The 17438-nt window shown below is 45.7% G+C and overlaps 1 protein-coding gene across 2 annotated transcripts in view; it reads left to right on the top strand.

Annotated features, from left to right (window-relative positions):
• The window catches only part of LOC138491371 (glypican-5-like), a 1558016-nt gene that overhangs the window by 575799 nt on the left and 964779 nt on the right, over nucleotides 1–17438 (top strand). For both annotated transcript variants that reach the window (XM_069617865.1, XM_069617864.1), the window contains exon 4: nucleotides 5813–5952. In XM_069617865.1, the coding sequence (XP_069473966.1) occupies nucleotides 5813–5952 (140 nt within the window). The remainder of the gene's footprint in view (nucleotides 1–5812; nucleotides 5953–17438) is intronic.

The following is a 17438-nucleotide window of genomic DNA, read 5'->3' as shown; positions in this document are numbered from 1 at the left end:
CATCCTATGGGAACCAGTGTTCTGCACAACATTCCCACTGCACAAAGATTTTGATTGTGTGCAGGAACCTGGAAAAAGCATTTAGACAGGCACATTCGAACAGCACCCTTGAAAGTGCAGTAGCTGATGTCCTGTGAGGAGGAAAGGGAGGTACCACCAGACACCAACCATGGGCAGCTGCACCAGCGCAGCGACTGGGGCTGCAGGAGTACTGCCGACCTGCTGGGACCAGAAGGCAGTGGAGGCAGAGGTAAAGGAAAGCTGCATGCCTCGTGCTCCCAGGTGTCATAAGCAACATGCTATCTGGGAGAGTTAGGCCGTGTTACACAGGTAAACAGGACAGGAACTATCGCAGTGGGACCTTCTGCCAAGTAAGTGCTGTTTCCTCTGCAGGGCTGCATGCTAGAACATCACTTGAAGAACACCAGAGGTAGCAGCCGGTACACCTAGCTCCCCCTTTGGTACTCTTGGCACTAGCCTTGTGAACTCTGGCTCAGCGGTTGCAGGGATAGTGTCAGGAATATAGCTATAATGACCAGCTCCAAGGGCTGCAAGCCTTCAAAGTGGGTCCTGGCAAATTACCACCGGGTACATCCTGAGTAACTCATCATTATGCCTATTAGCACTTAGGGTTTACGCCTCGGGGTGCTTATAGTCATTTATTTCTTCGCAACAACGGATTGCGACACGTGCAACCCACTGTTTCAAGGAAATACTAATCTAACATGGCCACCATGGAAGCACTATCTGAGCCCTCTTTTGTTTCCATGGCGGCCCGGCAGACATGAGGGGAGTGGCGTGGCCACAGTGTTCCTACCCCTTTCAGGTGAGTGGGAGGTGGGGAGGGGTGGAGAGACAGAAACGGAAGAGGGCAGAAGCAGGGGCAGGGAGGGAAAGCGTTCCTACCCCTTTTAGGTGAGTGGGAGGTGGGGATGGGTGGAGAGACAGAAACGGAAGAGGGCCAGAAGCAGGGGCAGGGAGGGAAAGTGGCGGGGCGGGCGTTAGCGGCTGTCATCTCGTTCAGAACGCTTATACCGTTGTGGTCAGCCCGCGTTCAGAGCAACCTGATTGGCTGCAGCCCCCACCCAGGGTGCTAACAAAAAGTGCACATAGCAAGCGCACCAACAGCTGACCTGCCTGAACTTAACATTGCTTCCTCTTTACAATGATCTCAGGTATACATTTTGAAGCAAACCAAAATAGCTAATTCCTGCTAAAATACACGTGTCTTCAACAATATTAAACTAGTACATAAAAAGAAAGTTACAGAACAATGGCATGAACACGCTATAGAAAAATAGTTGTGTCCATCAAATATCTATAAGGATTTCCAAAGCTTATAGTGTATTTACAGTGCATAAAGAAATAACAATGAAGACAGATTGTGGCCTGTAGGAGCAGCGAGAGGCAAGGCTGGATTTGAAGGGAGCAGAATTATACATGGCAACATGCCTGATGAAATGTGAGAGGGGCTCAAGCAACCCAACTTTGTTTGCATCTTGGGAGGTGTAGTCTTGATTTATGATGAGAAAGGCAAAAGTACAAGCACAAAAATACAAAGACAACAACGCGACTCGGTGGGCATCTTCCAATATCGTGGTGTATGTGGCCAAGTTTACTGAACTAGTGACTTGAAGACAAAAATACCCATAAATATTGTTTTCCCACATCCGTGCTTCTGCTTTTCCCATTATCAATCTACGATTACAAGTCCAAGAATGCAAGGAAAAGAAACAGGACTGGACAAATGCAAAGAGACATTCTGGCATGTATGGAAAACCTTTAATAGGTGCCAAGGGTATCCAGTAATGTTAACGAAAAAGAAAACCGAGAATGACTTTTTTTTACCAAAACCATTAGAACGAAAAAATACCAAATTCTTCATTAAAATGTGTATGGGCGTTGGGGTAAAGGAGTAAAAAGGGGTGGGGAACATGTTGGGGAGAGATTCATTTCACATGGAAACAGGGGGCTTGGCCAATACAAAAAATAAAAAATATGGTATTTATTCATTAAAAATGTTTTGGTAAAAAAGCATTCTCTGAAATGTCATTTGTTAACATCACATGGATCCAATGGATGCCAAGAGTCCCATGTCATAGTGATTGATTGCTAGGCGATGGTGAAGCTGGCACAGAAGGGCATTGCACATGTCAGGCTATGCTTTACATATGATGGTGACATGGCACGAGTGGTTACCGGGCATAACATGGCAGACCTAGGCATTTAGGTCTGTACTTGGCATAGGACAGCAGCACTGGTGCAAGGGAGGATGCACCTTGCATATGTAACTCAACTCGCATGAGATAATGGTAGCTGGACTAGAATGTGGTAGCTGGACGAGAGTGTGGTAGCTGGACTAGAATGTGAAGGCACTGTACCTGGCCTATGCTGACTCTGCTAGGTGTTCCTCTGACAAATCAAAGCTACATCTTTGCCATATCAAGTTAGAACACTAGTTAATATATGGAGAGTAATGAAGAAAAAAAAGTTATCTCCTTTAGCAGTGGCTTATTTTCTTAATCATGCACGTATGTAGTTTGCATGTGAGTGCTTTTTCTTCTGGTAATGTCATTAAGGTCAACGTTCACAGGACATAACTTCCTATGACACACGGTCTTGAGGTGAGATGTCATTTCCTCTGATGTCATCAGCGGAATGATATCATTTCATGTACCTCTGACATTTTGCAATTTGACGTCCCTGGCCGCAGGGCACAGCATGGGCTCTCAGAGCAAGACCTGGCTCCCCTATGGCACCTCTCAGAGAGAGAGCGCAGCCCGGGAGAACAGAGCCCAGAGTGAGAGGCATTACTGGCATTGAGGCAGCGATCGTTGGCAGCGCACCATGCCTGAATACCAGTCAGACAGTCAAGGATGAGAGAGGAGGACGAGGAGGCGGTAGAGGGAAGCTTGTAGGAGAGCTACATGCCGTCTGCATAACACTAGAAGTTGGGGGAGAAGGAGGAGATCAGGTGGGATAGAGGGGCAAGGTACATGTTTATTTACCTTGCCCCTATCCACATGGATAGTGAAGAACATTATTACAGCCCGTCCACCTGTTTCACTCCACTGTCCCACTCGGCACTGTTACATATTCACCACAGACTGTAAAAGGTCACTATTTCTTACAACCCTAAAAGAAAAGCAGGTAGTAAATGGCATGTTGTGAGGACTGCTCCACCCGAAAACCACCTAATGCATGCATTTAACTCCTGCACTCTGTTCCTTCCCTAAGCTAAACTTTCACACAATAGATAAGGAAAATACATATAATGAGCACTGGCAAAGCTAACCTTGTAGGATTTTGTGTAGTTATGAGGTAAGCTTTTTTCAGGCACTACCATAATGTTGTTAAGTTGAAATAAGATGGCAACAACTTGAAAATGGTGTGCGTACCTGGGCATATGATGCCAGTGCTTCCAAAATGCCCCTTGGATACCTTTACATGAGATAAAACTGTTAGCTTTGCCAATGCATGTTTTTAACAGACATTCAGTGCAAGGAAGAGATATGAGGTCAGACATATTGATTATGAATCAAGACACACTTGTTAAACATTTTTTTTAATTGTACCAGCATGTCATTTACAGTGGGGATTAGGCTATTAACTCTCAGAAGAATGTTTAGCAATAACAGTGGCAGACCGCGAAAAGCACAAGCTTTTCTGTTATTGCGGTTCTGTGCTCATTACCTCAAGGTCATTTATTTTGCTGAAATTATATTGTGGTATTTTCTAACCATATTAACCACCCTGCCCTTCCCAACTCCCCTACAAAGGCCTCACCTTAACTTATATACACCCTTTTTCATCGCCACAATGTAACTTTGGCAAAGGAAATAACTGCAAGATAATTTACTTTGCTTAAACAATATATCGTTATTGCATAATAAAGCTGCCATCAAGAGATCCCAGGAGATTGTGTTTGGCATGGGAGGCTGGGGGGCAGGTAGTGGGTGGGATTGGCCAAATGGATTTTCTTGGCCTTGGGCAGTGAATGGGTGGTCAAATAATAAAACAATGCCCAAAGGGTGTGTGTCCTTCCTCTGATCCTGTCTCCTCTTATCTGTACATACTATAGTTTGGGTTTATAAGTGGCGCTAAAGCATAATCTAGTAACCAAAACAAAAACTACATGGGCATCCAGGGAATTGATGCAGACACTGTGGACGTAGGCTGTCTGTCAGTCTCAGGGAGCTGAGAAGCAGTTTGTATATCATATTTTTGTATTTTTTGGGGGCTTTGTAAAACACAACCGTTCACCGAAAAGGCATCAAGTTGCTTTGGCGCGCGGACGCTCTCGAATGTGTGCGATCTGAAAAAGAAGGAACTGAGTGTTCCTTCTCGATGAGCGAACATTCTTGCCCCTCCTAGCACTGACGCAGGCTTTTCCAAATTTTGGGAGCCGGGAAAGAAAAAGCATCTGGACCTTTTCTATTTTGGCCAATTTTTGCCCTGTTAGAGGATGGATGGTGAAAGAGCAGGAGAGATTGGACCTAAGTCGTCTCACCAAATAGAAGCAATGCATTGTCCTTCCCAGACACCAACCTGAGCCACAGGCATCTCTAGTCTTAATTAAAATGGCTGCCAGCTAGCGCAGAGCTGCAAGAGTGATGTGCAACGTGATCATGCTTCTTTAAGGCGAGCATGGATCTTGCCCGTGCCTTGGGCACCCTGTGTGGCTTGCTCATTGAGTTGGTATAAAGGGCCAAATCAATACTCTTGCCAAAATCCAGGTGCAAGCAGACAGGGGGTCTGATTCACAGAATGTGTACCAGTGCAGAGTGACTTTATAGTACAAAAATACACTTTCCCCTGCTCTGTGAATCAGGGTGCTTGTTGGCAGTGCAAAGTGACTTCACAGATCAAGCCCAAGAGCTTTTAAGATTGCAACTGTATGAGGCAAGGGAACAAAAGAGCAGAATCTGCCTGGACTTTCAGAGTTGGGATGATGAGAAGGATTTGGGGACTAAGGAAAGCTGCAGCTTGGAAGTCGCGTCCGAATCCTTAATATTGTCGCCGTTTCTTTAGGACGGGGAAGGTACTAGGCAAGTGTTGGGCGTATCGGCCCAAACGGTAGAGCCCCCCGAGTTATCTTTGGCGTTTTTAGCCAGTACCTGCGTTTTGCTGGGGGTTTTCTTTCAGGTATTAATGTCCATCCCTCCTATGATGGAAAACGAAAAAGCTTTTTACACCCATGTTCTGGTAGTTTAAGGAAGATCTGACAGTAATATGTTATTTTATGTTAACAAGGTATAGTAAAGCGCAACAAATACCCGAAGGTGTCAATGTGCTAAATAGGCTAGAATAAAGCGCTGGGATTTCTTAGGGTAACATTGAGAAGAAGTGAGGCGCTATGAGTTCCAAGTTATGTTATAGTATGCTATGTAAAAGGTTCTTATACCGCGCACTGTTGCCACCTGCATGGTTTCTTGGCGCTCTGCAGATCTGTAAAGCAAGGTGGGGGGAGGTTAAAGTTAAAGTTTATTAAAAGAAAGATTTTGAGATGTTTCTGAAAGAGCACAAGATTTGTGTCTCCTACACAATATTGGCCATACTGACGGATAGGGAAAGCCAAAGGACGCCTATTTAAATTGCAGCAATGTTTTCAAGACTAATGAAACACATTAGCATGCTTTACTGTTCTCATTGTTGATTTTTAAGTCTGTTAATTGTTCCATTTATTTTACTATTTTCATAGACACTGTTATCTCTAAATGTGTGTTCTCTTGATCCTATAATGAAATCCAGCATGGAGTTGCAGGGGAAGACTTGTGTTCTCATGTACTGTATTGTACTTTTTTTGTGACAGGTGGATAAAGTGTGCGGGCAGCCAGAGGAAAGGGCTGTGAAGTCGTCCCCAGACATCATGGTGCAAACGGAGGAAGAGGTTGCACCCGAGACCCTGGCGCCGACACGTTCACACTCTGCTGGCATGCACCACAAAAGAAGGTAGCACGCGCTAAATAAAACTATGGCCACTAAAGTAGACCCTGAACTTATGAATGACCAGAGGATCCTCACTGGCGCAGAATGGGTGTGTTGCGCGAAATAGTATGACGGTCTGACCCTTCCACTGTGATGACTTTTGGGGCCAGACATATATATTTTCTCCCTCATTAAGACAAAGATTTCAAGCAGATCATTTTGGGATAGACATTTTGTCAGATGTTGTGCTGGAAGAAAGTTGGGCGTGAAGGAGGTTTATCTTCACCCAACAATAATAACCTTCGAATTACAATACATGGCCAGATTACTTTGTTTTTAATGTTGTAGAAATAATACTTACTTGAGTGAGTGAGCTGGTGTGCGACTGCGTGAATAATTGAACTGGCAATGCTCACTTTTTAGGATTTGGGAGTAGGTTTGAATGTGGTGGGACCATAGCCACTCCCTTGGTGAGATGGGAGAGCCTTGCTACGAGTTCCAGGGAAGCAAACGAGTACTGTGCCCAACCTAGGCAAACAGGGCTCTTTCTCGCTGACCAATTGGTAGCGGGGTTTGAGTAGTCAGGCCTACATCTCAATTGTTGAGGGTTAAATAATTGTTGTTGTTTCGGCATGGAGAGGCGAGGTGAAAGTGAGGGGAGGGGATGTGAAAGTGTGGCCTAGCCATTAGAGTAATGGTCAACTGCAGTTCAGGGGCTCACTGGAACTCTTAAAGGTGCACACACAATCACTGGGGTGTCAGCAATATGACTAATCTTCAGTCCATCGATTGTCTGTGATAGCCGAAGTGCCATGGTTACAGCCATGCAATGGTTAATTGGTCCAACAGTTCCTGATCCCAAGAACGGTAATCCTGGCGAATGTGGTCAATTACATACTCATGGTATTCTCCTACTACAGTATGTACCTTTGTGATGCTTTTTCTCTCACCGCCCTGCACCTCCTGATCTTCACCAAGAGGACCAGGGCCCAGATGTTCTAACATTTGCATCAGTGCTAACAATTGAGCAACTGCACAGATTGGATCAAACAGGTCTTGCCCCAGTCCTTATTGTCAAAAACCTTTGCACAAAATGAAGCAGACTGTTTGTATACTATGTTTGCTGCCTAACATGAAAATACATATTCTAAACAAATTTCCTTTTATGTTAGACAGCAAACAGAGTAAAACAAATCTGCTTATTTTTGTTGTACTAGTGAAAACATTTTTAGATAATATGAAATGGGGCAAAACCTATTTTCTCTATTATCCATGCAACAAAACTGGTGCTGAATTTGCTCTGTATTTTTGCACAAGGGGCATGTTTAATAATATGGCATCTGGTGCCTGGTTGGAAGAATGGGCAAATGAAGCCGAGGTAGTGTCAAAGGAGGGCTTAAGGTAATGCTCCTGTTGACAGTCACCAGTTGTCATATCTTGATAGAATGAGGCGCCTAGAAACTAAGTCTTGACCGCCAGGTCCCTTGTACTAAGACCCACACATTGTGAAGACTCCACAAAACCCATAGAATACACTGCTTATGAAAATAATGCCATGTTTGACAAACTCTCCTTTAAACCAACATGGGTCTGCACATGTAATCGTCCTAGAAAAAAGCCCTTTATTTTAAACAACTGTAAAAATAAATAAAAACAGCTTGTTACAGGGATACAAACGCGACACATCAACGTATTTGCATTTAAGAATACAATCTTATCCCCCACACTGCCACAACAACTGGTGTGCTATTATTAGTAACCAATCAATGCAAGACTTGTTTTCATATAATGTCAAAAAGGTGCCTACACACTGGGCCTCATTACGACCCTGGCGGAAGACCATGGTGCTACTAGCACCATGGTCCATGCCGGTAACTTACCGACTCCGCCATGGAGAAAGGGGGAATTACCACCCCATTACAAGGTTGGCGGGGCGGTAATTTCTCCTTCCTCCATGGCCCTTCCCATTTTTGCCCCATAGGGCTCAATGGGAATGGGGAAGGCGGTAATTACGGTACTGCAAATTGTGGTACCGTAATTAGCACCAAGGTCCCTTTGCGGGTCCATTCCTTAATGGCTGGTTTTACCAGCCGTTAAGGTGGGAACCCGCAAAGGGACCTCGTAATCAGGCGCTAAGGGATTAACGGTACGGGTACCCTTACCGGTACCGGTAATCCCTTAGTGCCAGGGTCGTAATGAGGCCCACTATGTTTCGCTCCACCAGAGGTCTATTTTCCTCCTGCTCCCTTATTCTTGGGGCCTTCATCAGGACAAACTATTTTGAGCCTCCAATAAATGTTTTAACATCGAATTACCATCATGATTTAAAATGTTCTCTTATCAACTATCAGAGGGTCTTCCCTAGTACTTTGACTCAAAAAGGGCCATGTTGATGATCATGGAATAAATATGTGTCCATCTTTCATCAATTGCGTATAATGACTTTCCCTCCAACAAAAGAGGTGCGGATGGAACCACCTCTGTGTGCTTGTTAGAGCGCGTACAGACCGGGCCAATTGCCCACTTGCACTGGTGAACCTTTAGATTGGACATTTGCAGTCATGCGATCTGGCAGGTATCTCACGCCAACCCGCGCAATGACCAGCTCCTAGAGTTTGGGAATCTTGGGTATGGGGGTTATGGGTGATATGTTCCTGGAGCTCTAGTGCCCTCTGACCTCAGTGCTGGGTGATCCTGTAGAGTCTACGCCAGTGGGAAGGAGGCAAGGAGGTGCAAGCAGACATCAGAGCTGGAGACAGGACTTGGAGTGCAGTCCAATTTGCTGGGATCCAATTCAGACCTTGCTCTAAGTGAGTCTGGAGATTTGGCGTGTGTTGACAGAGGCAGGGACAGCGAGGAGCGACATTGACCGGCTAAGACACATTTTCCATTTCATGGGTAGTAGGAGCAGCGCTAGCTCTACAGAGTAGATTACTGCTACAATTATTTGTACCTGCTGTTGGGCCTTTCTTTTGCGCCAGGTTCTCACACCTAGACAGATATTCAACTCTATGATCCGGAAAGGTAGTAAATCTAGTCCTAACGGGAGCCACGCCGAGCTTTGCAATCAGTCGGGCTCTGCAAATCATTCCCGTCCTTATGAAGAAGGCTTTTCCTTTCTATTTCCCTCCCTATTTGGCATACATTGTCTTCCGTGCATCAACAAATAAATAGAGAAGGCATGCCACATTTAATGGGATTGGGATGAAATGTGGGCCCTGAACCCTAATCAATGTGCTGCATCCAGTCCAACTTTCTGGCAATCGCCTAATCAGTGGATGCCACCACAGCACTGGTGTAGCAGGGGCCCCCAGAACCTCTACAGGGTCGGGGGCCCCACCACACCAGGCCTGGGAAGACCCCAGCCCTGTCCTCACCCATCAGGGTGAAGGCTGGGCCGGGGCTTGCAGTGCGAGATATATGCGCTCAGTAGGGGTTGGAGCTGACTGTGACATGTGCCACTTGGCACATGCCACATTCAGCTCCAACCCCTTCTCCACAGTCTTCCTTGTGGCTCATATACAGGAATCAGGAAGTTCTCACAGCTTCCTGGTTGTGAGCAGCATGAAGGAGCCGAGGGTGGCCTGGAGTAACGGACTGAAACTGCAAAAACAGGTAGAGAGGCTTTAAAAAAAAAATGTGTATTTTACATCATCTTTGCTAAAGCAAGCATGCTAAGTATTATGTGCTCGCTAGATTGACGTTTTGATGTAGCGGTCAGTATATTTCTTATTGTAGCATGGCTATTTTTAAACTGAACATCAATGATGATGACAAGTGTTATTATGGGTCTAGACTGGCGTACATTGGAACCAGTATGGACATGTTTTCTTATTGTGACATGCTTCACAAGAGGGAGAAATACTCAAAAGGCATTCAGGGGACAAATGAGCAAAACAATAAACACAAAATGGTGAGGTCCCCTGAATGAACCATTTCGAATTTTTGAATTCTTTAAGTCTAAAGCTATAATTCGACTCAGCAACTATTTTTGTTAATGAACAAATCGCTGTGAAAACACACAACTGAATATAAAATATCAGAATTATTTTATTTGTTGCGTACGCCACCAGTCCTACAATCAAACACATAAGCACAAACCATTATTATTCTCAATTTGTTTCAAATTTGTACAAATCAAACAAATACTATAGAACTTATAAAACATACAAGCAGCTTTCAATCATCACCACAAAACCTACCATTGGATGATAGGCATAACCCATGTACAAATAAGGAGTACACTTATTTAATTTTGTGCATACTTGTTTTGTAAATACCTTATTCTTGAAAAAACAGAACCAATTCTTGTTCTTAAAACATAGGTTAAGGAGTAAAACATTATCCACACGGGTATGGTCACAGGTACCAACAAATCAACTTCATAGAGAAAACAATCACTATCCTGTGTCGTTGACCCTGTCTAGCTAAGCTTACAGACTCAACGTGTACCAATGACCGGTGACTTATATGAATAAAATTAGACACATCCCAGGTCCTCTTGAATATTTATGATGACAGTGCTACTGCGAAATACCGTCTCCGCCGTATCTAATTCGAGTTGTATTTGAGCTGCGAGGCGTTGGGCCGTAGAGGTGGTTAACACCATCAAGTCTCGGCTGCACTTGGTAGCAATGTAACTGAAATTGGTCTTATAGGTCTCATCCTCTAAGAAAAAACATGGTTCGTTCCTCACCACTAATTCTACCGGGATGATGTTCACCTTTAAATGTTCCCGGAAGAAGTATCCATGTAATTCCGTTCGGGATGATTTTTTCTTTAATTTCAACAACTCCTCTCCTAAAGATGTTTGAGAAGGTTGGGAGTTGGTCTTATTATGTTTGATTGTAGGCCCGGTTGGCCTATGCAATATGTAAAATAATTCTGATATTTTATATTTAGTTGTGCGTTTTCAAAGCGATTTCTTCATTAACAAAAATAATCTCTGAGTCGAATTATAGCTTCAGCCTTATAGAATTCAAAAATTCAAAGTGGTTCATTCAGGGGACCTCCCCATTTTGTGTTTATTCTTATTGTGACATGTCACTATAAATGGCCAAACCAATGGGAGTATTTTCTTACTTAGGAGTACTGGCAATATTGTCAGAGCCTGCTTTCTGCCTACTATAAAAAACCATCTCAAAGCAAGCATGAGTATGTTCTTATATAGGAACACTACTATATATTGGTGGAACCAGCATGGAAATGTATGGGCACAGCCAGCATGAACATTTCTTTTATACTGCCATATATTGCAGGGACCGGCATGAAAAGATATTGGCAAATGCGCCTGTGCACTTTTGGTGACTTGTATCTTTTGTACTTTTCATGAGTTACCCTACACCCTACAAAACCGATTGCAAACTTTCCGGCCTTTTACTAAAATGTTCACAGAAAGTGTGCAGTGCAATGCACCATTTTAACCCATTATTCAAAACATTTTCTCAGGGAAGGGGGAAGAATCTCCCGGAGACCCCCCAAACCTATTTTCGTTAGTTTGGGCCCCCTCTCTATGCTTGGTCGCAATCACATACTTGTGGCAAATATTTACACCCTCCAATAAAACAACTCAACACTGGTGGCTGGTATATTTGGCGACCAGCCACTGCCCCCTTATTTCTATGCTAGGTGAAACATGTTAAGCTTTGATTAAAAAACATATTTACTTCCTTCACTTGCAGTAATGCATGACCCTGAAGTGGAGTAATCATCCTGGACATTGCGCACATGTGGTGGTCAGGGCCGGCCCGTGGTTTCGCATGCCCTGTGCTTTCTTAAGGGATTTGGGGGTGGGCCCTCAGCATAGCTCGCAGGAGGACCCCCAAATTGAGTGCTACGCCACTGCACCGTAGACATTTGCAAGCTTAATACTGCGCCAAAGCTCTGGATGTGGATTCAGACATCCCAGACGATCGGTGTGCCTTACTGAAGTCCCAGGCTGGAGAGCCGTGACCATATGTGGCCACATAAGTAGCCCACACACCTTGCTGAAACAATGTCTAACAGATACTGCACTGTATTTTAGGGAGGGAGAATACCCTTTGGGGCTTCTGTCAAGCCCAGAAATACTCTGCTGCCTCGAATGGACTGAAAGAGCTATCACCATCAAGACAGTGCTGCACAACTAGCCAGGCAAGGGCACGATACTGGGGAGTTTGGGGCATATGTGAAGTCACCTCCAACAGGAGAACCTGTGTTCACGGAACATCACAGCAGGGTGAGAGTTTGGTGTTCGGAGCTTGCGAGGGAACAGTCATGGGCCGGAAGGACAAAACAAAACACATTACAGAAACTCTGCAGCAGGATCACAGGCTCATCATGTTGGCCTTACAGCTAAGGATTGGGAAACATTATAAGGAGGGATTGCCTGAGATTTGACATTTTCCCCAGAAGTTCTGAGGTGCATGCACAGTTTTTTTGCCAGTTTCCTGTAGATCTGTCGAATGCTCGCCAAAGTAATACACGTCTTAAAATTGCCTTTTCCTATGGAAACATCAACGTAACCATAACTACTGCAACTGCGACTCTGTAATGTTTGCAATAATCAAAACAAGCAGGAAAATGGGATCAACATGTGCAAAAAAATAAAGTGCAGAATTCCTGGGGATTGTTTTGCTGCCTCTACGCGCGAACACACGATATACACACCAACTAATCCACTCGTACATGGCAATTGAATAACTTTCCCAACAGGCACCAAACAAAAGAATGTTACACCTCTAGGATCCACTAACGTATCACAGTCATAGGACAATGCATCTCAACACCACGAGCATGCAAGGCTCCTCTCTGGGCACAGATGCCTCTATGCTCTCGACACAGATCTGGTTACTTCCAGTATGCACGCATCGCACAACTGCAAAGCTATTTTCCATTTTAACTTGGGAGGATAGCTCGGGGGCAACGTGCTCGACTTGGAAGCAAGCCGCCACGGAGCAACACAGGATTGATCCCCGGGTCTGTGCTTAGAAACCTCTGGGTATTACGCGCATTATAAATAACCTATCGTATCATTTTCCCGCTCTTTCGACTAACCTAGCCCATCCCCTCTCTCTTAGATCCACCAGAGCACCCAGAGAATGTTGGAAGGGAAGTGGTGTGTGTCCTAAATCCCAAGAACATGATGTAATTGTAGTAGTGGGAATTGGAAATGCTACGTTTTCATTGACTGTGACTTTGCTTTTAACCAATCGACCAATATCATGATCTTCGTATTTATAATGAACAGATACCCTGTCAAAAGGTTATCAACATACATTAAAATAATATTAGACAGATGGAAATGTCCTTCATGAATGGAAAGCTATTTGGGCAAAATAGGTCCTGCCAGGTGACCAGAATAGGATACTCTCAAACTAAATAATGTACGACTGTAGCTCCCATTATGCCTGTATACCACTCAAGTCTGGAAATAGAGTGGTCAGGAGCCCTGCAGTGCTTTAATTACCATTAGCAACCGGGGCAGGGAAGCCAACCAATCAGGTGGCTCTGATTGTGGGCTTAATCCCACGATCCAAGCATGCATTCCAAGCAACCTGATTGCTGCTCGCTCTGCCCTGCCACCTTCCCCTCACCCTCTCCTTCCCTCGGTCACCGTTCCCTCTCCTCCCGACTCCCCTACCCCACTCACCTTATTATTTGGCCGGTGGCTTAACTGCTGCCACTCCAGCGTCCTGGAGCACCATAGAAATGGAAGAGGGCTCTGCTTGGAGCCCCGTCTTCCAGCTCTACGGCATCCATCTTAGTAATGTATTTTGTATTAATGAACGGGACTGCACGAGGCATCCCGGTAATTCATACAAAATTAATTGCTATCAGCAACCGAGTTTCCGGATTGGAAACCTGGGGTTCTAATAGCAACAAGACCCCTTTCCACAAGCTGTACTGGGTGGCAACCACCCAGGACCCTTGTTAAAAGGCCCTTGCTACACTCAGACCTATTAACTAGGGCCCGGGCCATAACCACCCAATACAGCCCGTGGAACGGATGCCTATTGCTTAATTCATGTCTACTTGAATCTGACATGCTTAGCATCAATGTCACAGTGATCATTCTGTTTAGAACATTTCTGATGCACGTATCACTGCCACACAGAAGTAGTAAGTGCCAAACGAGCGCACCAAAGGTGTTCAGTGAAGGGTGTGCGGTCCCATTATGTCTTTGTTCTCTGATATTTGGGTACGTCCGCACCCCATCAAAAAATAATCATTGCATTTGTGTAAACGGTGCTAGACAATTTGTGTCATAGGTGTTAATGGTGTCAGTCACAACTCATCTAGAATGCATTATCCTATCACGCGGAAGGCAGTTATTGCCCTTCCAAATTATGTGGCTGTCTTGCCAGAGATAATCCTTCCTTTGGAAGCAGTGGTAAATTTAATAAAATATAGCTTTGCACTAATCCCCAAGATGTATTGGACCCGGCGCAGAGGGATGCAAGGTACATCCTCTCATCACTGGTAAAATCAAGGGGCTGGGGTCGTGTTATGCGATTGTTTGACTCCCTACTTTATTTAATGGGTTTTTTATAGCACGCCTACTACCTTACCTGAGCTGGGTTTCTAAGCGTGGATCCAGGATTCGAACCTCTGTTGCTTTGCGTGGTCTTGTTTCCAAGAACAGCGCGTTGCCCCTGTGCCATCCTCCCTTAACAATTATTGCTCCCCTTGCTCGTTATTAAAACACTAAAGATAGACGATAAAATAAAAATGCCTTTACTTTTTTGTCTGTAAAATTCAGAATATATGCAGTGCTTGAAATATTTCTTGTCTATTTACTCTTAGTGATGGCAACTGTTATAGGCTCCCTGGGTAACCCAGTGTATCCAACCAGGATTGGGCTCTTTAATTCCAACCTGAGCACCATTGGCCAGATTAGGGAATGCCGGAGGTCAGCATTGTTGCCATAGTGATTGACTTCCCTTGGTAAACTCCGCCTTCTAATCCCCATGAAAGACAAGCAGAGGTGTCCGCAGCTGGAGGCCTAAGCCGATGACCTGCTGCTGTAACCGGCGGCGTCCTGATCATCCTGTGCATCCCTGCAGGCGAGGCTGACAGCAGACTCGGCTTAACGACTCTTGGACGGTTCCCTGCCCCTTTAAAATGGGGCAGAGTGGTTGCATTTAGCCATGCAACATGCATCTTGTGGCTGGCCCTGCGTCTAGACTTTGGCAATGTGTCCCCCGTCTCCAAATGGGTGAATACTCTGGGCTTCCATGCCACGTACGTCCCTAGCAAACCTCCTCTCATCTTCATTAGGGCAAGCCTTCATGTCACATAGGTGTGCTATAGGAATTGACCACTTTTGGCATCATTGAATACCTAGGTTTCAAAGTTATGCATCTTACAATACACTGAGGCCATCAGTTAGGATCGCAGGGTAGAAAGCTATGCACCTAAGACAGGCAAGGCACGGAAGCACAAAAGGATTTAACGGGGCCAGTGGGGAAGAGGGCGGAGGGCACTGTAGAGCAGGCTGCCACCGGCCAAGGAGAGCCAGTGAGTGCAGACACTTTTGAGTGGGGTGGCTCAAGTGGGGACTGACTTATGCAGGGGTGGTATGAAGTACACGCACGCATGCATGTGAACGCGCACACACACACGCACACACAAGATAATGGAATGGCACCTGGGACGGCCAATCAGATTCCAGGGGTAGCACTTCCCACCCCAGGCTGCTCAATGGACACGCCTATGCATAAGTCCTCAATCAGGCATGGCCACGGAAGGCAGGGTTAGACTGCCAGAATCAGTTTGCTTTCCCTGGAATCTGATTGTTGAGTGCCAGTGTGCAAAGTGTAAATGCAAGGCTCAAGCTCTGCTGTATGTGGCAAGACACTCCATATAGGAGATGCTTTCAACTCCACATCACTTTACCTCAAAGTCTCAGACTTGCTACCGCATGCCATACGCTGTAGTGACAGAAACTTGGGCAAAGGTGGGGGAGTCACACTTATCTTTAAGAACGCCATTCCTCTATGTTCAGTCAAATCCAACCCCCCGACCTAACTGTGACTCCATAATTGCCAAACTCAGCCTATCCCCTAACGCCACTATCATCATTCACCTCATGTACCGTTCTCCGGGACAACCTACCGCATTTGATGATGACTTTGCCCAACTCCTCTCATCCAACCTCAAACCCAGCTCCAAACTCATCATCTTGGGTGACTTCAATCTTGGCTTCAATGACCCTAAAGACCATGACGCAATTGCACTGGCCAACTGCTTCTTTGCCTTAGGCTGCCACCAACGGGTTCTCAACCCTACACACTCACATGGGCGCATCCTAGACTGGATCCTGGACCACAACTGTAACATCTCTGTCTCTCCAATTCTCCCAACCCATGGACCAACCACCATAGCATCGCCTTCACCATCCCCACCCATAACATGCCCATCGCAACCACTCCTCCTCTCCCACCCACCTTAGCATGCTGCAATCGCAACCTCACCAGTGACCATCTGCTGCCTTGCTCAACATCCAAAACCCCCTTCCCTCCTACCGCCTGACTCAAACTCACCTGTTGACCTCTACAACTCCTTGCTAACTAGCACAGTTTACACACTAGCCCCACTGAAGCTTCGCAAACCTAAAGAAACCACCCACATCAACTCCTGGTTCACCCCAGAACTTCTCGCACTTCGTGCATCTAAAGGCACCACTGAAGTCACTTGGCGTAAGGCCCCGACTGCAGCAACAAAAAAAACTTTTCACTAACATCTCAAGGAAATACAAACACACCATTCACACCGCTAAAGCTGCTGTCTACAGCAACTGAATTGCTGCCTCTGATTCTAATTTTGTGAGCTCTTTGCCATCCTTTGTGAACTGGAAACACCCACCTTCTCCCACTCCGCCATTCCGCCTTCCCAAAAGACAAGGGGCCTCAGTACAAGATTTGCGGAATGGGTTAATGGGCTCGGCTAATGGAGGCGGACCCGTTAAACCCATTCCACAAAATTACGAGGTTCCCTCGCGGGACCCGGTAAGGACGCCTGGTAAAACCCGGCGTCCTTACCGGGTCCCGCGAGAGGACCAGGGAGCTAACACGGGCCGGTCGTAATCGGCCCGTTGTTAGCTCCCTGCACCCATTCCCATTGAGTCCTGTGGGGGCTCAAATGGGAATGGGGAACGTCTGGGCCCGGGTTCCCTGTAGGGGGAATTACCGGGCCTCCAAACTCAGAATGGCCCGGTAATTCCCCATTCAGGGAACCGGGACCCAGTTTTGGAGGCAGCCAGGCCGCCAATAGCGGTATGGCTACCGCCAAAGCCGTAATGAGGCCCCATCTCTCAATCAGCAATGTAAAAGACGCCCTCCTAGGCAAAATCACTCAATTATAAGACAACATCACCACCAAAATAGCTACTACCAACCGTAGACCGCTAAAACATCAGCTCACCCCTGCTAAAACCCAGATCACACCCTTCAAAATGCTTCCCATCTCCGAATATGACATCACTGACCTATTCAAAGGCCTCAAACCCTCATGATGCAAAGATGACATCT

This window comes from Ambystoma mexicanum, chromosome 10 (assembly GCF_040938575.1).
Source record: "Ambystoma mexicanum isolate Mex_15411 chromosome 10, UKY_AmexF1_1, whole genome shotgun sequence".
NCBI classification, from domain to species: Eukaryota; Metazoa; Chordata; class Amphibia; order Caudata; family Ambystomatidae; genus Ambystoma; species Ambystoma mexicanum.
Note: the sequence above shows the minus strand (reverse complement) of the source record. Positions and strands in the feature narration are given on the sequence as shown.